Source organism: Acanthopagrus latus, chromosome 17, assembly GCF_904848185.1.
Source record: "Acanthopagrus latus isolate v.2019 chromosome 17, fAcaLat1.1, whole genome shotgun sequence".
In the NCBI taxonomy this organism is placed as follows: Eukaryota; Metazoa; Chordata; class Actinopteri; order Spariformes; family Sparidae; genus Acanthopagrus; species Acanthopagrus latus.
In genome coordinates this window covers 25,900,457-25,924,230 of record NC_051055.1, presented here as the reverse complement: position 1 = coordinate 25,924,230, position 23,774 = coordinate 25,900,457, and the positions used below count along the sequence as shown (strand labels likewise).

At 38.5% G+C, this 23,774-nt stretch overlaps 3 protein-coding genes and 1 long non-coding RNA gene across 5 annotated transcripts; 1 reads left to right on the top strand and 3 right to left on the bottom strand.

Annotated features, from left to right (window-relative positions):
- Positions 1 to 1,159: 1,159 nt before the first annotated feature.
- tmem176l.1 (transmembrane protein 176l.1) lies at positions 1,160 to 5,306 on the bottom strand. Of its 2 annotated transcripts, none has more exons than XM_037072823.1 (7): positions 5,180 to 5,306; positions 3,339 to 3,518; positions 3,114 to 3,224; positions 2,715 to 2,771; positions 1,988 to 2,158; positions 1,724 to 1,837; positions 1,160 to 1,457 (listed from the first exon to the last, which is right to left on the bottom strand). In XM_037072823.1, exons 2-7 carry the CDS (start codon positions 3,507 to 3,509, stop codon positions 1,386 to 1,388), a joined length of 696 nt encoding a protein of 231 aa, XP_036928718.1. In that variant the 5' UTR covers positions 3,510 to 3,518; positions 5,180 to 5,306; the 3' UTR covers positions 1,160 to 1,385. The 2 variants fall into 2 exon arrangements, with proteins under 2 accessions (XP_036928718.1, XP_036928719.1); XM_037072824.1 differs by having other exon boundaries at positions 1,160 to 1,454; positions 5,180 to 5,305.
- A 677-nt stretch (positions 5,307 to 5,983) lies between these two features.
- LOC119006449 lies at positions 5,984 to 9,308 on the bottom strand. The gene is made up of 7 exons (XM_037075172.1): positions 9,202 to 9,308; positions 7,950 to 8,126; positions 7,757 to 7,867; positions 7,492 to 7,548; positions 7,237 to 7,407; positions 6,347 to 6,466; positions 5,984 to 6,179 (listed from the first exon to the last, which is right to left on the bottom strand). The coding sequence occupies exons 2-7, from the start codon at positions 8,052 to 8,054 to the stop codon at positions 6,111 to 6,113; spliced, it is 633 nt and encodes a 210-aa protein (XP_036931067.1). The 5' UTR covers positions 8,055 to 8,126; positions 9,202 to 9,308; the 3' UTR covers positions 5,984 to 6,110.
- LOC119006450 lies at positions 6,108 to 7,343 on the top strand. Its single transcript, XR_005070795.1, has 4 exons — positions 6,108 to 6,228; positions 6,389 to 6,600; positions 6,966 to 7,070; positions 7,214 to 7,343. It is a non-coding gene; the product is annotated as an uncharacterized LOC119006450 (long non-coding RNA).
- Positions 9,309 to 11,938: 2,630 nt separating the features above from the next.
- LOC119005735 lies at positions 11,939 to 23,695 on the bottom strand. Its single transcript, XM_037073606.1, has 14 exons — positions 23,274 to 23,695; positions 21,375 to 21,562; positions 20,980 to 21,099; positions 20,620 to 20,676; positions 20,105 to 20,305; positions 19,792 to 19,914; positions 19,070 to 19,118; positions 16,153 to 16,308; positions 15,511 to 15,698; positions 15,000 to 15,092; positions 14,357 to 14,413; positions 13,753 to 13,953; positions 13,057 to 13,179; positions 11,939 to 12,552 (listed from the first exon to the last, which is right to left on the bottom strand). Exons 1-14 carry the CDS (start codon positions 23,482 to 23,484, stop codon positions 12,487 to 12,489), a joined length of 1,833 nt encoding a protein of 610 aa, XP_036929501.1. The 5' UTR covers positions 23,485 to 23,695; the 3' UTR covers positions 11,939 to 12,486.
- Between the last annotated feature and the right edge of the window lie 79 nt (positions 23,696 to 23,774).

The window sequence follows — 23,774 nt, the reverse complement described above, 5'->3', positions numbered from 1 at the left end:
ACATTCAGTGTTGTATAAAGTACCTAAAAGTCAGAATTATTGTAAGTTAAAATAAGATACTGTGTTCAAATATTACAAATACAAATAGTTACTGAGTAAAAGTATTAAAGTATCAGATATTAAATCATTAAATGATAAATATCAAAAGATCAAGTAAAAGTAATTAGACATATATTGCCGCGTATCCATATGCTGTTTACTACTGGAAGTAATGAGTAAAAAGTCCAATAATAGATGCAGTGGAGTGGAAATATAAAGTACTGGAAAATGGAAATACTCAGGTAAAGTGCAAGTACCTCTCAATCACTTATTCTCACTGTTCCTTTATGATAAGTAAAGAAAATGTCCACTTGGCAAAATGAGGAAAAACCCAGAGTTCAGCAGGTGATGTGCAGGTTTGTGTGTGAATCTAAGAGATCTGGCGCCACCTAGTGACAAACTGTGTCATCACAGGCTGAGGAAATAAGGGACTTGACACATGCAGCTACCCACACATACATAAAACTTTGCATGAAGTGTGACCCTTCACATTAAAAGTTTCCCAAAAAATGGGATACTTCCTTGTGTTTCAGTGTCACCCACGCTACAAATAATCTGTTCAACTGTGTTAGAAAAGATCTATTTAAAAATGTTTTGAAATCATCCCAGTTTATTTCTGTCTCCGTACGATCACATTATTGGAGGATTTGTTTTCGATGACTCACTGGTTAAAAACTTTAAAGGATGGTTTGAGTTTTTTGTAGTGGGGTCATATAAAAGTATATATCTATAGTTGATCTGTTCCCTACCATTTTCCCTATACAACGTACACTTGAACTGTCACAGATTTTTTAAGGTGAGCCTTGTTTTAGGTGGTTTATTTCGCTTTTCTCTGGACCCCGTTCACTGCAGTACAAAGCTGAGCGTCTGGGCTTCTCCAAACTGAGGCTGCTCTGATCGGTGATCACGCTAGAGAACAGACCGACTGTAGATATGTACTTTATATGACCCCCCTTCCAAAAACACGAACTATCCCTTTAACTTTCACTCTCACTTTTACGCACCACACTGGTTCACAGCCTGTCTTGTCAGTTAGCCACAACAGCAGTGATACTTCCTCATCTCTGGGTTTGATTTCTCCAAAATAAAAGCGTCATCAGCACAAAAAGGTAACAAACTATGAGTATAAATTCTTCCCGTCTTTATTCAAGCACGTTTACATTAACTGATATAAAAAGGATTAATAACACCTTGTGCCAAACCACACTGTGATTCTAGCTTGAAATCTTAAGTATAAAACTGAAGAATTTTTGTGATTAAAACAGTTTTGATTATTTTCATCTGATACATGTAAGGATTATATGGATTATATGCTTATTCGTGCTCTTACAGTCTTGCGTGTGGATTTAAGCACCAGGATTTGTCAGGAGCTCTTCGGTCACCACGGGCTGGTAGATCTCCACATCTCTGTCACCCTGCTGACACACAACAAAGTTTCTTAAAGTAACAAAATCACACACAAAAGCATAAAACTGCCAATTCTACCATGTCAGAGTTGACTAAATGCATTTAATTTGTTCAATTTAAGACCTCACAGTAGTCTCAATCATCTCGTACTAACATTTTTAACTGTAATCCAGCTGTAACAACTTACACTGACCAGCTACTACGACTTCTACTATTACACTAAAACCCACTTTTTTCCTCTGACTGTGATCTAGTGGGTTAAACTCTTCATTCGTACCTCGGCCTCCTTCCTGAGCAGAGCCTTGATGCTGAGAACAGCAGTGCTAATGCAGACACACAGCTGGAGAACGGCCAGCACGATCAAGGTGACGTCCATGCTTGTCAACAAACGCTGACATGGACGAGAAACAAAACAGAAACTTTAATATTAGGTGTTAGTTCCCAAAAATGTGGGATAATGTATACAAATCAAAATATTTAACAAAGGTCCAGTTGTAAATGTATCATGAAACCACCTTTATCTTTTAAAAAGCAAGCTTACCTGGGCAAAGTACGCCACAAATCTGCACCTTTCAGGAGGAGCAGTAGACTCATTATATCCCCAGTCACACATCCACTCAACATTGCTTTCCCTGAGGTCAATGGCGTACAACACAGCGCCAACAATGGCGAAGATGGATCCAATTATGTTCACCAACACAGCGAAGCCCACCTGAGAGGAAAGACTCCATTATTCTTTGGACACTGCTCCGACAAAGTGTATGTTTGAGTCCTAAATCTTTTTAAGTATAGAATCCGTAATGTTTTAACTTAATCTGTCTGTTAAAATCATGCCTTTGTGTTCATTTAGACATACAGTCGACGTCTTTTACATTCATTTTCCTCACAGCTTTATTCAGATATGAGTGTACGTGTAAGTAATGAGCCACAAGAGGAAGCAGGAATCAGTGAGGGAGATGAAAATGTTTACGACAGCAAGAAAGAAGTGCTTTTGTACTTTCACATCCCCAGTGGATTTTTCTTCGTGAAACCACAACTTCACATTTTATCATCATTGGAGGAGTAATCTGTTCCCTGTTTTACGATAAACTGACGGTGTAGAAGTGCTGAACAACAGGACTCTGGATCAGTTCCTATGTGCTCACATGCTTAATGTTTTTACTCTCTGCGAGGGGGAAAGATAGGGTTTACTTGTTAATTTATGTTACATTGCCTTCAGCCTACCGTGAAGAGGTGCATGTCTGAAAAGGCCTTTAGTCTTTACTTACCAAGAAACGAGAGGGGAACCCGCTGGCAAAAACAGACACGACTCCTGCTGCGATGAACTGAAGAGAGGACAGCAGACAGCTTAGTGAAATTAATTATTAAAATGGACAATACGATACTTTACTTGTTTTGTGATGTTTTTGTAGGAATAAATGGAAACAAATTATGTAAATCCAGTAAGTATTTCTATGAATTATTCCTCTAAAAGCAACGTTATTCTCTAGAAACTGTAGATTGCTATTCAGGAAATCTCACAGCCATGAAATTCTGCTCGTAAAGTAAAGCATTACAAAAACATCAGAAAGGGTCCCTCTTCTGCCATTACAATCAAGAGCAACGTTCAGCAAAATAATAAATAAGACATGCTTCCAATCTGATATCAATACAACAATATCATTTACCACGCCACCCAGCCAGTAAGCAGCTCTTAAATGAGTTAAATCTTCAGGATGGTAGCTCATTCGTCCCGGCCCAAGTCCAATGTTGAACAGGCCCACCATGATCATTATCGCCTGTGAAAGATTGTAAACAATTGAATCTCACTGTTATACACTTGAACGACTTAACTTCTTCAAACCACCACTTTAAATGCTGCATGTGGATGCATGAATGTCTGTTTCTCTCACCCCGAGTGCTGACACTACACTGGTCTGCAGCAGCCCCTCTATCACTGAGCAGCACTTCGCACTGTAGCAAAGGCTCTTGAGGATTTGGCACAGCGGTGGTAACATGCTCTGACTGTCGGACGCCACCGTGACCACGGTCACTCCCTTGTGTCTGACAGTAGTAACAGTCATCTCTCACACCTGCAACATGACACAGAGATTTTGGGACAGATGGTCAGATAGATGGATATACACACCTTTTTATTAAAAGAAGTAATAATAAAAATTACCATGTAGCAACAACGTCACATCTCCTGCTACCTAAATCAACATGCTCACTTTTTGGCTACAGCTGGGCCGTAAAATAGTATCGCAATATTTTCAGTCACTATTGCGGTAAATAATATTCACCTTGACATTTTTTAATCTTCTCAAAAACACTTACTAAATGGAGGACAAAATCAAATATCACAATATTTCTTTTTTTTTTTTTTTACCAAATGGGCCCTACTTTGATATTGACACTGATATTGCAAAATGTTGTAGGGATGACTCTTGGCACTTCCACAAAATATAAACACAGTGATAATAACAATGAAAACTGATGGGTTTTTAAGTATCAGAAAAAGTAGAAACACCTGATAAGTTAATCAAATTGCATCACTTTTTTATGCCAAATCACAACATAACAATATCCAAAATCTAAGACAATATATAGCCTCATATCACGACAATAACATATATTGTATATAGTGTGCAGCCCTACAACCACACAAAGACACAAAGAAACTACAAAGAAACAGAAGACCACCACACAGAGTCAAAACAAAAAGGCAAAGAGTCAACCACAGATGACAAAAAAGAGCCACAAAACAACGGCAAAGACACAGAATGCGACCACACATATTCACAACTAAGAAAGAGACACACATGACTACAAAGACACACAAAACAAACACAGAGGTTCAAAACAACCACAGACGAACGCAAAACAAACACAAAGAACAATCAGAGATTCAAAACTACAGGAAAGAAACCAACATGACTACAAGGAGACAAAACGCGACCACAAAAATATGTGTAACAACTGAAAGAGACACAAAAAAATCAAAGCGACGCAAATCTAGACTACAAAGAGAACAAAACAACCACAAAATAACACAAAACAACTACAAAGAGACACAGAACAACTACAAAGAGACGGAGAACGACCACACATTCTAAACAACTACAAAGAGACACAAGGTGACCACAAAAACATGTAAAGTAACCAAACTGTTAGATAGAAAAAAAACAACTTCTTTCACTATTTTCTGTCATTTTATAAAACAAGGACATGCTCAGCAGATTAATCTATAATGAAGATAATTACTAGTTGCCACTTATTTGCCACAGTAGTGAATCCTGTATACTGTGTGGAAATGAAAACAAGTAAAAGTTAAGGACTCAGTTAAATCAGCCTGCAGATATTTGAGGTATGTGACACCTGTGATAAGGTGTTCCTTTAACAAAAGGTGTGAGGTTCATGTGGGATCGCTGCACTTCTTGTGTTTCTCTTCTCAACCTCTGATCTTAAAGCTGACACAAAACAGGATGTGATCAAAAAAAGAATTCTCTCAAAAATGAGGATTCAGGTTTTAATTCATTAATATAAATGTGTGGGAGCTGAGCAACCGTGAAGTTCTGATCCTGGTTCACACAAGCAGGTTGTGTTTAGCCTAATTAGGAAACGTGAACACAACAATTATAGTTAAAGTTAACAATTGGACAGTATTGACTGGATGTATATCATCCAGTCAATACTGCACAATTGTTAACTTCATATAAGCAGGAATTGTGTGTTTTTTGTGTGGATCACTCACCTGGTCTGTGGCTGAAGGCTATTTGAAGCTGAGTCGGTCAGTTCGTCAGGGTGAGTTCAGACAGCAGCTCCAAAACTGAAACTTCCTGCTTTCTGTTTGATTTCTTCAAAATAAAAGCATCATCATCAAATTTAACTCTTAAAACTCCATTTGCACAAAACAATGCTGAATTGTATTACTACATGCGACAAATAAGACACACCTGTTTTTTATTAAATGTTCGTGTTTCCTCTCTTTTATATGAATATTTATCATGAAAATTCAGCATTTATTTTCAATAGGTTCCATGTCATGTGACCCAGTGACTCCAAACCAATGCCGAATTATATAACTACGAAAGCCACATAGGACACGTCCCTTTTTATTGGGCTGCACTGCTTGTTTTATCATATATGAGTATTTATTATGAAAATTCAGCATTTCTTTTTTCAATAGGTTCCCTGTCATGTGTCCAGTGACTCCAAACCAGTGCTGAATTGTATTACCACAAAAGCCACAAAGCACACATCTCTTTTTAATGCATTTGACTGCTTATTCTGCATTATATCAATACTTTTTTTTTTTATCACAATTCAGCAATTGTTTTTCAAGTTTCCATGTCATGTGACCCAGTGATTCCAAAACAATGCTGAATCTTATTACTGAGCTGTTGAAAAGAAATGCTGAATTTATAACTATTCATATAGAATAGAAGTGAAAATACACAGTAAAATATCACAACTAAAAAACATTCATTGGTCAACTTTCACAACATGTTTTATTCAAGTGAGTTTATTTCAAAAGATCAATTCACCAGCAGGCAGAAAAAACACAGTGATTGGCAATAATTTGTAGTGTCTTAAATTTAAATGACTTTCTGCACGTGTACTGTGCGTAGAAACACATGTATTACAATGATGTGCAGCTTATTGTCAGTCGTGCTGAAATGATTTCAGACACCAGGATTCATCAGGAGGACTTCCTTCAGCTGTGGCGCCTGATCTTCCACATCTTTGCAACCCTGTCGGGACAGAAAAAGGAAACACAGGCTAAACTTGAGAACGCTACAGGTATGTTCTTCCTACTTCTACTAGATACTGCTTTACTGCTTTTAATATTCAGCTTGAAATTTCTGAAAACCTCCCTGTCATCTAATACATTATAATGCATGATATTCTTGGCTCATACCTCTTCCTTTGTCATCCCACTGGTCAACGCCTTGATGCCCAGATAAGCAACCCTAATACTGACAGAGAGCTGAATGACAGACATGGCGATCATCGTGGTGTCCATGGAAGTCAGCAAAGTCTGATGGATGAGAAATTCAATCAAGAGAAGAAACATTTACTGTTATTTAAACTCATTTTCACTCCTGCAATTCAGCACAGAGACACTAGCAAACTGAAAGTAGTTCAGTAAATTGACTCAGCTACAAATCTGAGGTAATTACTTTCTATTCCACTACATTTAGACAGACCGCACCAGCATTTTACTTTTTACTCCACTACTTGAAAAGACGTTCAGTTACGGGTTACTTTGCAAACTGAGATATTTGAATACAAAACAAGTGCTTATAGAATGTGACACATTGTCTTAAAAACAGTCAACAGTGTCGACATTAGTTTTACACCAGTCACAGGGGCCAGAGTACATTCACTTTTAATATTTTTAGTACATTTTGCTGAATAATACAGTTACATTTCAATGCATGAGTTTTATATGTCATAGAATATATTCACAGTATGGTATTAATACTTAAAAGGAAGTGGCTGACAAGGGTGTGAACTTTGTTTTTTGTGGCACACAGAGATGCTTCTTTCCTCCTCAATTCATCCTCGGCACTCATCCACAAAAAGCGATTTCATTTATTACCTATCTGACCTGGACAAGTCGGACTCCAACATAGTGACAGGTATTAAGAAAAACTATAATAATCATAAACAAAAATGCAATCTTCACATAGAGGCAAATGAGACGCTACTTTAAGTTCTGTGTATTGTGTTTAAGTTAAGGCTCTGAATACTTCTTCCACTGCTGTCTGATTGCGTTTTCCAGTTAAACCTCAGCAGCATTCTCACCTGGCCATAGAGAGCCACATTTATGCAGTTGTCCTCGTAATAATCGGTAACATTCCAGCTCTGGTCACACATCCAGAGGAGAGAGGCGTTTGACAGGTCTACAAGATACAGCGCAATGGCGGTGATGGCAAAGATGGCTCCAGAAACGTTCATAAACACAGTGAAGCCCACCTGAGAGGAAAGAATTCACATCATCATATTCACAGTGCAGTGTGGATGTCCCTTTAACACGACTTACCGGTGTACCCGACTTACCAAGCAGGAAGAAGGAAACTGTCCGGCCACAATGGACATGATTCCAGTTACGATGAACTGAAGATGAAATCAGACAGTTTGTATCAAAGACAATGAAGAAGAAACTTTATTTGTTTGGATAAAAATTACCAAGAACTGTTTTTGTTCTCTTGTGTTCTCTCTTGTGTGATGGATACACAACTGTAATGCCACATAACGGCTATTAAAGGAGCTATATCAGAATGATATTCTTCATGGTCATATAAGCACAATGATATTATTTTACCACAGCACCCAGCCAGTAAGCAGCTCCCAAACTGGCCAAATCCCCGGGGTTGGTGCTCGTTCGTCCTGGCCCAAGTCCAATGTTGAACAGGCCCACTATGATCTGTATAGTCTGTAAAAGATTCAGAACATTTCAGTCTCAACATTCAGAGTTGATACCTGTATTTGAATACATTTATTCTAGTTCCTCTCACCCCAAGAGCTGGAGCGATGCTGGTGTCCATCAGCCCATGGTACACCGAGCAGCTCGATGGACGGAAGCAAACTGCCTTCAGGATCCGTGTCGGTGGTGGAAACATGCTCGTACTGTCAGCTGCCACAGAGATGACTGTCACTCCTTTGATTATGGTAACACAGTCCAGTTCTCACACCTGAAACATAAAATGATTTGTTTGACTTTTTTTTTTCAGTACAGATTGGTGCGTCTCCTCTTCTCCAAGTCACTCCTGTAGAATTATGGTGCTTTTTGACTTTCGGTTGAAGGTCTTAAAGGATAAGTTCACCCGAAAATGTAAACTCAGACAGCATCTACTCACCCTCATGCTGATGGAAGCATTTCTGGAGCTTCACGCTATAACAGCACTGTAACATTCTCCTAAACAGTTGGAGAAGGTGGGGACTTGGGCAAGTCTACAACAGCCCAAAGATCCCAAATTGATTTTAAAAAGATGTTATTCATTAACCAGATTTTAGATGGAGATAATGACATATTTTTCCTTAAATTTGGGGTGAACTTATCCTTTAAGTCACTGGTTTTGTTGTGCATGTGTCTGTGCTTGAGGGTTGAACAGGTCAGTGTTTGAATGTGTTGAAGTCTCAGTAAAGTAAAGTAAACAGAGTCACTGGTATCGACCAACAGCCCTATCAAATCCAAATATGCAGACGTATTACAGCCGTGGTTTTGCTTTAAGGTACCAAGATTAAACGTATTGTCCTTCACTTGAAGCTCTTTATTCAGTAACTCTGAAATATGCTGCAGTGGCTTGAGCTGCCAAAGTAAAAGCACTGTTTGTTACAGTTTCTGGAGGTGCTTCACCTACAGCACATTGTATTTATTCAAATATGTATCATATAGTCACCAGGTGTATTTTAAACAAATTGCTTACCATGAGGTGTAATTGAACTAAATGGAAATTTAGTTTAATCTGAATCTACTGAAACTTTTGCAAAGACGTACATAAAACAAAGTTTTTTCATCTGGATGGGTTGTTTAGTTTTTCTTTTCTTGAAATCTTTTCTTAGTATCTTAGAAAATGTTGCATTTTCTTTAGTTTTCCTCTAAATCACTTTTTCAGCTATCACAAAACTCACCTCACTCACACAGACAACAGGAACAGTATAACATAATACAAACTTGCAAGCTTTACTATTCAAAAGCATCCATAACACCCAGTTCAGAGCTTCCTCAGCATGTTCTCATCTTATACAGCTCACATGAGAACTCACCTGTTGATGATTCAGTGCTGTAATGTCTTCAGTCTGGTCACTCTGCCAGCAGCCTCAGTCTCTTTGGCAGCAGCAAAAAATGTTACTTCCCACAAGGCCATTCAAGTTGTTTTCAAAATAAAAGTCACATTTCCCCTGAAAAGCAAATCAGTGATGCTGGAAGGAGCTGTTGAGCAGCATTTAAGGTAATATTAAGAAGGGGAGAAGCACAAATTATTGTTTATAGTTTGTAGAATGTGTTGCATTTGTCAAATAATATGACATAATGGAGGTCAGCTACTTCCTGATTAAGACGTCGCTGTGTACAAAGTAATTTAAAGGGAAAGAATAATATGATAATAATAATAATAATAATAATAATTTATCCTAACATAAGTTATTTTTGTGATTTCTTAGGGCCCAAGTACTGTCAGTGCGAGGACCCTATTTTTTCAAAGTGTTCGTCTCTGACAGGAAGTGCATGTTTGGTGGCCTAATCATACCCCAAACTCACCAAACTCAGCGAACTGTTATGTGCAGACTACAATGAGGCTGCAAAATGAGCATAAAAACTACTTTAGCTGCTCAAAATGACCTTATATCTGTCCGCTTCATGATATTACAGGCAGAACTTCAGTTTTATATCATATCAGCTGCTGGTAAAACGTTATAAAGCTCTCACTGAGCTGCTGTTAGCTTCATTAATGTGATCAGAGATGGAGAGAGGCTAACCTGCTCACACATCATGAAACTACACATGGGCCCTGTTTCTAAATCAATCATTCCCAAAATAGGGATAGAAAATGGAGGTAATGGAAGCCCTGGTCTCCATTAATTATTTTGTTTCCTTTGTTCTGTGGTCTAGAAAGTTTCCCATCAAAACTGCTTATAACCAGGTGATAAGGTGCATGGGAGATGGGAGTTGTCAAACCTGGGGGTACTGTGCCAAGCAGGCACCACCTACTGGACATTAGAGTCCAGTTCTTGGTAATATTTATTCAAACAAACATGCTTCCATGACCTGAAACACTCTCTGGTTGGATCTACCTAAACCAGCAGAATGGGTCCTGCCCACATATTTCCGATGAATCCAGGTGGTGCACGCCAAAAGGGGGGGTCTCGCTCATTTCCCACGTAAAGTTAGAACGTTTCCCTCCAAAACTGTAGATGTATACATTCAAAGCCTCCACAAATAAACATAAAACCTCTACTAAAACACACAAAAACTCCACAATAAAGATTAAAAATATTCACAATGACGCACAAAATAAACACAAGAACTCCACAAAACTTCACAAATTCACAAAAACTTCCATAAATATACACAAAACCTCCACAAATACACTCAAAATCTCTACAAACCTCCACAAACACACAAAACCTCCGCAAACACACAAAATCTTCACAAATACACACAGAACCTCCAAACATTCACACACACACACAAAAAAACGTCCACAAAATCCCCATAAAACCTGCACAAAGAGACGTGAAACTACCACTGCTCCTCTTTCTCGTCTTGCTGGTGGACGGTTGAAAGGACGAATCACCAAGACGAACACGATGATCAGTTCATTCAGAATCGACTCAGGGACAGGAAGCTGTGGCAGGAGAGTAGTGAGTTGTGTTGACTTTACAATAGCAATCTGGCTAAGCTGGCGGTGTGTTAGACCATGGATTAAACTCAGTGATATATGAAGGTAACATTAGAGTTAACCTCACCTGGAGAGAGGTAAATAATAACTGATCCATACACTCCTGAGTCGACCTCCCACACAGATGAAATATACCTTTACTGAGCAGGTAAATGAACATATAAAGCAGATTTACAAACAGTAGTTTGCGTACGTTGCTGGCGCCGTCCGAGCAGCTCTGTGTCAGGATCAGACAGCGACATTTAAACTTTACGGGGGATCCACAGTCACTGAGTCGTGGGTGGGTCTTATTTTGCACACCAAAACTAGTGAACCAGCACCTTTGGCTCACACCACCTGCTGTTGTCAGGGGGTCTATAGGCGGGACTTATTTTAGAGGCGAAATAAGTGAGACTGATACCTGGGATAACTATCCAAAGTTCAGATTTATGTTCTGTAAATGTGTATTATTACTTAGAAATGTTCTCATTTGCATATTTAAACATAACGTTAAATATTGAATTGTGATTTTAAGAAATTAACATGATCATTTTAATGGTAATTATGTTTTTTTTTTAACCTTAGTCACCAGCTTTATCTAAAAATGTATAGAATATTACATTTCAGATCTTTAAAGGTTTTCGTCTCAATGTTTTTTTTCTCAGTCAAGTCTCACTTAAACCAAACTGTATACTATTTTCTGATTTATACAGGGATAAAAACTCCAAAACTCTTTTATGTAAACTAAAGAAATTAGGATTTTGAACCTGACTTTCAGATTAATGTTCTTGAGCTTTACATTAGCGTTTAGTGAAAGAGGCAAAGCATTTTAAAAGCAATTTCCACTTGTGAGCTGTTTGCAGGATACATGGCAATTAAGGAATATATTTATTTGGACTTTGTAGGACTGTAACAATGGTCAAACAATGTGGGTTTGATAAATTGGATTGCATAGAAGGTCAAAAAAAAACAAAAAAACATCTAAACAAAGTCGTTCATAACCAGCTTGTACCACGCATCTACCAGAAGGTGAGCTTGGCTCGTTTAGTGACTCAGTAGTGACAAGTATTCAGTATGTTCATTCTATGACAGGGTGTTCATTCACTAGACTAAACTGACGAAGCTGAGCAGACTTGCTTTAATCATTTTATTTTACTTTGGTTTATAAAAAAAATTCTCGTGACATTCACTGTTCATATTTTTACACAAACAGAACAATTGGTTGTTAAGCTGAAGGCAGAAATACAAATCATGAAATATGTAACAGATAGTTTAGGTCATTTTTTTAAAAAAAAGAAAATGGCTTAATACTGCAAATAACAACAAACACACATTTTTATAAACACATAAACACACAAAACTCCCTTTACAACCACACTGACTATAAGGAGCTGTACTGTCTAAAATCAGAAGAAACAAGGACATTTAAAAAGTAAATAACAGACGATGAAAGAGCAGCATAAACTATTTAGTTCAGATTATTACAAAGAATATTAAAATAGAATACAAAAAAAGTATTTATTTATATTTTTTCAGCAACCCACAGAGGAAAAGTTTGACAGAGATTGTCAAGCTGAACTTGTGAAGATCATTGTCTTTACAAAACATACGCTCAACAGTGTAAATGTTGTAGTAATTGTAGTAACAGAAAGCAAGGAGCACAGATTTTCAGTCAGACTGCAGGGTTGATGGCATCTTTCTCCTGAAGCGGTTTGTAGTCTTCTGGGTCATCAGTGCTCTGCAAGAGACAATCAATGTCAGAAAAGCAAATAAAAAGGTGCAGACAAAAGAGCACAAATGCACACATTTCATCCACTCTTGAACGGTACAGTGTCCAGCAGCGTTAATCTTAGTTGACATTATTGGAGTCACATCTATATTTTTAATTGAGTCACATCCTAAATTTCACAGTTTGAGGACAAGAAGAAAATAGAACTTGGCAACAAACGGCCTGAATTATAATGTGTGTTCATGTCATTACTGACAGATTTATTGGAGTTCACAATTCTCTTGCCTATGGAAAAGATATTTAAGGAATATATTGACATTTTGGGAAAGACACTTGTTCACTTCATGCATAGATTTGAGCTAAACTACTCCTTTTATTGTTGTGAACTATAAACCTTCAAACAAGGAGGGGCATGAAAGATAAAACTACATCATTTGTGTTAAGTCAACACAATGCTCTGTTTGCTGGGCAGACAGGTTTAACAGTCAGCTACGATTCTGTTGTCGACTTTACCTTGTCTCCTCTCTTCCCTCTGCTCCTCAGAGCCTTGATCCCCAGGACGGCAGAGCTGATGGTGATGCAGAGCTCCATGACCGACAGGACAATCAGCACAGCAATGATGCTTCTTATAAGCATCTGGTGGGACACAAAAACTGTTAACTTTAAAATCTGCGAAACATAAAGTACCAGTCCAAAGTCTGGATACACATTAGAATTGAATTTCTTTGTTTTCCTTTTCTTATTTTCTACACTGGGGAAGAAAACAGAAGGAATGATGTAGTATTATGTTCAAGCTGACTACACACGGGAAGCCCGCTTTTGACTTAGTAGCTACAGTGATGAATTATGGGTAAAAACAAAAGAAAAGAAAAAGTAAATAATCTCTTTTAGATTCAGTTTGGGATCTCGGGGCTTCAGGAGACTTAAGCACTCTTTAGCTGTAAAGCTCCAGAAATGTTTTTTAGACTACACTTAACCCGACTTTCTGCTGACTTTTTTGGGTGATCCTTACCAATAATAACTATTGATTTATTACTTTATTCTGTGTGAGGCCTGCTGATAAATCATTTTTTGAGAGTTTCCTCATGATAAACTTGTAATAAGTCTGTAGATGGTAGCTTATCTGTAAATAATTCAAGCCATCTATTTTCCACTCATCAGATACAGAACTTGTATTTTGACAACTTAAATTACATTTTCCACACTTACCAGAGCCATCGTTCTGCCTTTCAAGCATAACTCCTTCATGACGTCCTCATGAGGAGATGGTGTAGAGTCATGTGAAAAGTAATCTTCATATTCCTCGCACATCCACCACAAATTAATGACTGCTATGTCGATGCTGTAGAGTATGATGGCTGCAATGGCGAAAAGAACTCCCAACAGATTCAGAATCACATTGAGGATGACCTGAAATACAAGAATTGTATTGTAATTGTTTATATGTTTATATACAAACAAACACAAAACCACAACACAATAAACAGCATACAGGACACTGGTGGAATTTAAAAAGTGTACCTGATGCTTTTACACTGATGGTTTGTATCCCAGCAGTGGAGACAGCTGGGTGACTGGTATCAATTTAAGTTACTGCAACTGTGTCAAAGTGTCTTGAAGAAATACACTGAGCCTATATTCTCCCCCTCCAATGAAAAAATGCTATTTTGATGTCGAGGGATATGTGACATTTCATGTATCAAGTGCAAAATTGTCTTGTATGTTTTTTGTCTTGTAATAAATCATAAATATAGGAGAAAAAATTAAAACATATAAAGATATCACAAGGATGTTATACAGCTGAACTACTCACCAGACATGGACTGGGGTACTTCTCAGACAAAATGCTCACGATGCCGAACAATATGAACTGGAGAAAAGACAAAAAACATTTTTTTTAAATCTACAAACCTCCATTTTTTCACACAGACACTGAAATTCAAACGTGTCGGTTCTAATTTGTGTATTTTGAGCCCCAAGACTAGAGACAAAGTAGTCAGTGCTTATTCATATCATGTAAGATTTAGAAGAACAAAAGCACGATTGGGTTTAGGCAGAAAAATGTAAGGTTATCAAACAGGCTGTTGCATGGAGATTGGGAGCCTTTCTACTGGCAAAAGGCTACGTGCTAACATTAACGTGGTAACATGCTCACCAGTAACAGCAAGAAATTGTTCTTTGACCACCGATCTCTAATCAGATCACCTTTGTGTACAAGTGGACAGATTTGAAGGGCATATCTCGATCTGCTTTATTTTAGTCGACACAGATATATTAAACCTAACACACAACCTTTGGATCAGCGCAGGAACGCTGATGATTTGTCACTTTAAAGTGAGTTCTGTGTTTCCAGACTGTCCTGTATGAGAACATTTGTTGGAAGTCAACTGAAAGGCCCCAACTCTAGTTTTGGGAGAGACTGTAAGAAAAAAGGTCATCAAAAGATCTTTGCTTACCATTCCTCCCAACCAAAACGGATATGGGGAGGACCAAACATCAGTGATTGCCCCAAGGCCGATGTTCAGCAACCCAACAGTAATATGCAGAGCCTGTAGAGGAGAAATGACAATAACAAACACCTGTGTTGCATAACATACTGTTTTCAAACCATTTTCTCTCATATTTTCATAGTTTTCTAAATGCAACTTTCCTGTATAAACAGAACATTACCTGAAGGCAGGTACAGAGCTTTGACAATGTAATGGAAAAACTCGTGGACACAGAAAATGTGACTGTAGTGTCAACATGGCAAAAACAAGTGGCTTTCAGCAGTGAGGTAAAAAAATGTGGTCAACATTTTATTTGGAGGTGAATTGATATTAATTATTTCTAGAGTGAATTTTTATCAAAAATTAAAATCTAATGGGAAAAGAAAATGTTCTGACTGGAAAAAATGAAGTGCAGCATACAACAACTTTAAAGTTTAAGTTCACATAGAAACTTAAAACATATAAGATTGTAACTCACCCCCAGTACTGACTGAGAAGTTCTCTGGACCTTTCTCAGGTGCTCAGACACGGAGAAGCACACAGGGCTGTAGCAAAGGCCCTTGAGGATTTGACAAAATGGAGGACAAGGGCTTTCGGGGTCAGAGGTCAAAGTGAACACAGTGACCCCATCAGCCTTGGTCATGGTCAGAGACATCCTGCCTGCACCTGTTGAATAAAGCAGATGAGAGTATATAAGCTTTAAGTCTGCTGAAAGTCAGGCGTACATGTTTAAAGTTAAATCAAATTAAACAAGCTGACAGTGGACAGTGACATGTAGTAACACTGGTACGGTCCTTTTAACATGCTGACACTTGTCTGTGACTGCACCAAGTGTAGGTATTTTCTATATGACAGCCTTTATGTATATAAAATCATAAAATGTTACTGTAAACAGTAAAATAAGTACAATTTTCTGTCATGGAGTATTTCACTTCACTGCTCAAAGAAAAGAAAACAGTCTGACTTCAAGTTGCAGTGTCTTATTTTGATGTGCTGAGCATTTTTATCTCAGTGATTGTTATTATTAGTCCTCAAATTAACATAAATCACTGCATATAAAGGCAATTCATCAAAATGTATTGAATGTAAACGCTGATGCTGTTTTGTTCAGAAAACCCACAGTTATCACATCTACTTGTATTTGTGTACACGGCAGACCTGCCACATCCAACATGGCGGCGACGTCTGCGTAAATATGACGGTTGGTGAAGAAGACGAACTTTTCTCTCTCCGTCTGTCAGCACCGAGTTCCTACCAACCAGTTTCTTAAACATCACTTATAGACGCATTTCGTTACAACAGGACCGTCCTCGTCTCATTAAACTCGCTTAAACTGGAATCAGAAAGGTAACTGACTGTACAGTAACCACAGTGAATCTTAACACAAAGTATAGTCGTTAGCTCTGTTCCAGTATGAAAAGCCAACCGTGAGAATTTAATTTAATTTATTTATTTTTTTTATCAAAGCTTTTTTTTTTTTTTTTTAATTACTCATCAGTTACAAGGAGACGATACAGAAAAGGACATACACTATATTACCAAAAGTATTCGCTCACCTGCCTTTACTCATTCTATGAACTGAAGTGCCATCCCATTCCTAACTCATAGAATTCAATATGATGTCGGTCCACCTTTTGCAGCTATTACAGCTTCAACTCTTCTGGGAAGACTGTCCACAAGGTTGAGGAGAGTGTTTATAGGAATTTTTGACCATTCTTCCAAAAGCGCATTGGTGAGGTCACACACTGATGTTGGTCGAGAAGGCCTGGCTCTCAGTCTCCGCTCTAATTCATCCCAAAGGTGTTCTATCGGGTTCAGGTCAGGACTCTGTGCAGGCCAGTCAAGTTCATCCACACCAGACTCTGTCATCCACGTCTTTATGAACCTTGCTTTGTGCACTGGTGCACAGTCATGTTGGAAGAGGAAGGGGCCCGCTCCAAACTGTTCCCACAAGGTTGGGAGCATGGAATTGTCCAAAATGTTTTGGTATCCTGAAGCATTCAATGTTCCTTTCACTGGAACTAAGGGGCCAAGCCCAGCTCCTGAAAAACAACCCCATACCATAATTCCTCCTCCACCAAATTTCACAGTTGGCACAATGCAATCTGAAATGTACCGTTCTCCTGGCAACCTCCAAACCCAGACTCGTCCATCAGATTGCCAGATGGAAAAGCGTGATTCATCACTCCAGAGAACGCGTCTCCACTGCTCTAGAGGCCAGTGACGGCGTGCTTTACACCATTGCATCCGACGCCTTGCATTGCACTTGGTGATGTGTGGCTTGGCTGCAGCTGCTCGGCCATGGAAACCCATTCCATGAAGCTCTCTGCGTACTGTACTTGGGCTAATCTGAAGGTCACATGAAGTTTGTAGCTCTCTAGCAATTGACTGTGCAGAAAGTCGGCGACCTCTTTGCACTATGCGCTTCAGCATCCGCTGACCCCTCTCCGTCACTTTACGTGGCCTACCACTTCGTGGCTGAGTTGCTGTTGTTCCCAAACGCTTCCATTTTGTTATAATAGAGCTGACAGTTGACTGTGGAATATTTAGGAGCGAGGAAATTTCACGACTGGATTTGTTGCACAAGTGGCATCCTATGACAGTTCCACGCTGGAATTCACTGAGCTCCTGAGAGCGGCCCATTCTTTCACAAATGTCTTGTTTCACAGTCTGCATGCCTGAGTGCTTGAATTTATACACCTGGGGCCAGGCCAAGTGATTAGAACACCTGATTCTGATCATTTGAATGGGTGAGCAAATACTTTTGGTAATATAGTGTAGCTATCGTGACCACATACATTAGCATAGATACAAAAAGGCATCGTGATATAAGGTAAATGTATTGTAAGGTAAATAGAAAAAGGGTAAAGCACAATAATAACAATTAATAACTTAACAAGGACAGCAGATCATATAATAAGATTTTTAATGTTTCTTGTACCATATTGTCTGTATCAGCATATTGCGTACTGTTTATAATCTGGTAAGTATTTAGCTTCCTGAGAAGAATTAGTAAATTGAAAGTCTTTTCTGAATTTTGTATACATACATAACATCTAATACAACATCTTTGGCTAACAATTTAACTGTATATTTGGTTTTGGTATCAAGTTATTCCTCCACACCTGGAAGCTATAAAGAAACTTAATCCTTTGGAGATCATTGAGCTCAACACAAAGACATCTTTGAACACTCTGCTCTGACAAACAAAGAAAAGGTGGTGGTGACACGCAGGGCTGTGACAAGAGGTTTAGAGGCCATGTGTCCAAATGAACCCGATAAGACTCCATACCAATATTTTGTACAACATGTAACTGATCAAGTGTATTTTCTGTTTTCACTGGTAGAAAACGAGTCTAAGTGTAGAAATAATGAATCCCTTTTACTTTAATTCATTGATTTGTATTTTATGGCCAGAAATTGCAAAAAGAAACCATTTTAAATCATTTAAAGTGTTATGTATGATTAAATTAATTCATTCCAAGTTAAAACAAAATCATGTAATTTGGTACAATTGACCCATTTAGAGATGACAGCTTAGCAACTAGACCCCATGATACAGAGATTTTGTACATGTACTTATTACAGTGAAAGAAGAAATACAAACAAAGCTGAAATATGTCACAGATACCTTTAACACTGAAAAATAGCAAACAGAACCCTTATCGTTCCATAATGTAACACACACATGCACAAACCTCCCTTTGACCTACAGCAACCTGATTTTAAAGGCACCTTGCTTAGTAAAAAAAAACTCAAAATAAAAAACAAGAACAACTTCTTAGAAAAACATCAACAGATGATGATAAGACAGCAGCTTATACAATTTAGTGCAGCAGAGATAAACATTCTAAACTTTAAGTGCAAATTTTTTTAAGCAACCCTTGTAGGAAAAGAACAGACGTTTGGCAGAGACTGTACTGGCTAATTTCTGTATATCACTGACATTACAATACATTCAGTCAGTGGGGTAAATGCATACAATTATAGTAACAGACAGCGCGAAGGAGAGACTTTCATTTAGGCTGTAGGGTTACTGGTGACTTCCTCCAGGAGTGGCTTGTAACGTTCTGGGTCTTCATTGTTCTAAATCAGAAAATATTGACATAAATTTAACAATATCAAGAAAAGACAAAAGTACAGCTCGGCACCATACTCCATACTAATATGTATATTTTGTAAAATGTTCATGTTTATACTGACATTTACTGGAAATGAAGTTAGAATTTTTAAAGGAATAGTTTGTAACAGACAGATGAGAAGATGAATACCACTCTCCTGTCAACACACTGTATATGAAGCTACAGCTTGCAGATTAGCTTAGCATAAAGACTTGAGACAGTTCCCCAAACTGGACTGGTTTAAAAGGAGAACAATAAACGGGACATTGAAACTTAACTTTAGGACATACTTTCATTTTCTCACCAACAACTCCTGCCTTACAGCACCTCTGAAAACACACTACTGTTTCTTTGCTCCCTTTCTTTGAGGCGTCTTTTAAACCATGATGTTACGATGGTAGTCGGCTCAGTAGTAACTGACAGTCGGCCCAAGCAAATCAGCATTTCTTCACAAAATGTCTAACTATTTACTTCCAGTGTGTCAGCTGATTCTACCAACATTATCTGGCTGACGTAGAATGAAGGAGAGGATTTCATGTCAACGATTAGAAAGGTGGTAAATAAAGCACTTGTATTCAGTCAACCTTTCCTAGATAAACAATAGGTTCGACAGTCAGATATGATTTAGCAGACTCTACCTCATTTTCTCTCCTCTCACTGTTACACAGAGCCTTGATCCCCAAGACAGCAGAGCTGATGACGAGGCAGAGCTCCAGGACTGACAGGACGATCAGCAAACCATTCGTGCCTCTCGTTAGCATCTAGTGAGAAACACAAAATGTGTTAACTTCAAAATGTTCGAACATGTTTGTTAGTTTCATTCCAAATGCTTTTGAATCTCATGCCACGTCTAGGGCTTGTATACATATTCGCAGCAGTAATCAAAGTGCTTATGCGGTGAATGAAAACAATAATAAGGTTATAGACATTGACATTGATGTAAAAACTTACCAGAACCATTGCACGGCCCTCCTCGCATTTCTCCCTGATCATGTCCTCATGAGGAGATGGTGTATGGTGTCGTCTGTAACTATAATCATAATCTTCGCATATCCACACCCACATATTTGCTATGTTGATGCTGTAGAGTACGATGGCTGCAATGGCAAAAGCAACTCCTGCTAGAAGATTCAGGGTCACATTGACGATGATCTAAAATACAAGAATTGACAGTTAATGCGCAATCAAACACAAAGCCACTCCAAGTAATAAAAAAGTCACAGGCTATCTCACCCTTTAACATGGATAGTTGTGTTTTCCTGCAGTGGAAACAGCTGTATGGCTGGGATGTAATTTAAGATTTCAACTCCAATGAAAAGGTTGTATACACATGAGGCAATGTGGGTGTGTATGTTTATGAATGATATGTGACATTATATTTTTTTTTGTCTTGAAATGAGACTTGAATGAGAGATGAAAGTAAATTGAAAGATAATGTGTGAATACGAAATACCTGAGCCACTTACCAGACATGGACTGGGGTACTTCTCAGACAAAATACCAATGGCACCAAACATGACAAACTGGGGAAAAGACCAAACAAACAGAATCTTTAAACTTTCATTCTTCCACACAAACAGCATGATTAAAACCATTTCAGACTGAAGTGCAGAGCAGCCTGACGTGGCCACCACCATAAACATCTTCTGGCCACTCAGCTCCACATAGCCAGCACTGTGGTCTCCCCAGGCAGAGAGATGCGTAGAACACGTTACGGTTTCTTTTGTGATTATTTTTAATAATTTGGCAACGATTTTGGCTTGGTGGCCCACCACACCAAAAGGAAGAGAAAAAGAAATAGAAAAAGACAACTTTTGCTGGCTTACTATTGCTCCGAACCAAAAAGGAAATCCGCTCTCATCCATTTGCCACCAAGAGGCACCAGCATTGCTACGGAGGATTGCTCCGAGGCCGATGTTGAACAATCCAACCATGATATGCAGAGCCTGTAGAGGAGGAAACACCGTATGAACAACAAACACCACGTGACACTGTTAAAGTCTGTTGGATGGCAACATTGTGGTTCAGAACAATCTCTTTTCAAACCATTTTTCTCTCAAAGTTTCATTGTGCTTTCTAAATGTAACTTACATAGCTTACAGCTTGTATAAACATAACATTACCTGAGCACAGGCACAGAAGTTTGACAATGTATTGGAAAAACGTTTCCACTGTGACATGCACAAAAGACTAACCTCAAACCCAGAAGGTTGTAACTCACCCCAAGTATTGACTGAGAAGATCTCTGGACTCTCCTCAGGTGCTGAGACAAAGAGCAGCATGCTGGACTGTAGCAAAGGCCCTTGAAGATTTGACACAGTGGAGGACAAGAGCTTTTGGGGTCAGAGGTCAAAGTTAACACAGTGACCCCATCAGCCTTGGTCATGGTCAGAGACATCCTGCCTGCTCCTGTGGAATGACACAGAAAATGTATAAGTGTTACATCTGCTCAATCTGGTCATGGTTGCTGTTTCTTTAATAAATGATTAATCTTAACATTCAAGTACTAAATCCTCATCATTTTTACTTCAAACCTGTAAAACAGTTTAAAGTTGTACTGTTAAAACTGATGCACACAACACAGTCTCCACTATAGTACACAAAACAGTGAATCATAAGTGATATGACTGATATCTTAAGTAATATTTCTTTACCAAATAAACAGGGAACATTTGTGGTAAAATCATTGGGGGGCATGTGAGTCAGATTTTACACAATTTTTAAAAAATAATAATTGATTATTAGTCACCAAGCTACGTTAAGATTCTGCTGGGGCTCATAGCACTATTGTAGTGCATTAGATGTGGCCTTTCTTGTAATTAGGGGCCGACAAAAATGACTTTCTCAGGGTGGATACTGATACTGATTATTCAAAATCAAGGTGACTGAAAACAGATATTTGGGACCTAAGTGGTCCAGAAATGTGTTTATTTTATCGGCAATCTGACAAGAAAAATCACTGATAATGATAATTGGAAAATGCTGAATATTTGCCCCGATAATTGATGAGGGGCTTTAACCACTCAACCTCTACTTATAATGTATGTAAGGGTTTTTTTTTTAACAATATCATATGCTGTGCTTTGAAGACTTACATTAAGAGGAGTGATTGTGATTGAGGTTAAAGAGGCACTCCCCATGATTTGTCAATTCAGTCAGTAAAGAAATGCACTCATTATAAACATGGTGTTCTAAAACTGTTATTTACAATTTGCTGTCAGATTCCATTATACTGCAGGCACTGTATGATCCAACACTTTTAGAGGAACTGAAAGTCAGGATATGACACGCTCTGCTGCTTTGATTGTTACAATTCTGCTTTCAATCTCTCTTTTGAGAGTCTCCTGATAGAAGTACGAATCGGCTTGCCTAAGTGCACTATGGAGGCTTCTGCTGTGTGCAGGTGTTTCTAATATTCTGTCCAACCCATTAACACTACTCAACATCAGTTAGGGATATTGAGTCATAGCTGCATATATGCATGTGGATGGATATACAATAAAAGTCTAATTAAATGGGCCCAAAATATTCACAAAACACACACAAAAAAAATAATAATAATGTATGTATGTATGTATGTATCAAGTGCAACACTAACATATCCTTAACTCATTTTGAGAGGTTTAGATGAATGACGGTAGTTAAACACTTTTCTGTACACTCAAAAATGAAACAGACTTGACAAAAACTGACCATTAAAACCTTCATGGAGGTAACTGTTGTATTAAACTGCATTAGTTTTAGTTAACGGTGGAATAAGACCTTACAGCTTTGACACAGACGTTTGGGTGTCACATAACTTTTACCTCGCCTGACAAACAAATACAAAGGTATGCTGACAAGTTTTTAAACTAAGAAAATCTGTATCTCAGAGGCAAACTGTATTGTTCTCCTCTTATTAGCCTGAATCACACAAATATCCAACTGTAACACCCACCACCAACTTAAGCGACACAGTCCTGGACCAGAGTGGAAATATGACCCTTTGAGACATTCAGATAGAAGAATATTGTATGAGGTTGTTCTTACCAGGAGTAGAAGAATGTAAAGTAAACGAAACACGATTTATTTAGACTGACTGAAGTAGATGTTTTTAAGTAAAAACCTAAACAGCGGCTACCTTCTTCCTCTCTAACGGACTGGAGTGCTGCCCACGCAGCAGCATTGCGCTCCGTGCTGCCGCCGGTGGTCGGAAGCTGTATTACAAGCAGCTGAGCGTTGAAGTCTTTTCTAGAAACTTGGAAGAAGAAAAAAATGAACTCAACTCTGAAGAAGTATGAGATGATCGCATTTTCATGAGCTACTGTCACGCCTCTAATACGACCACACATAATCACTGTGGTGGTTTAGCTTCCAGCCACGGGGGGCAGCAGTGAGCGCTTTGCCTCTCGGCGGTTTGTGAGCGAGGAAGACGTTAACACGCGCCATCTTGGATTTTACGTGGGTTGGGTTTGACTTTAACGCGAAGCGCTCGCACTTCCCTGGAGTAAAGTCGTGTTTTCTTGTTTTAACCCCCCCCTGATAAATACCTTTACTCGCCTGATACGTTGCCAAGACGTTTACCTACCTTCCTGTGGGGCTCGGATTGAAGCCTTCATCCATTAACGAACTTTATGAGCAC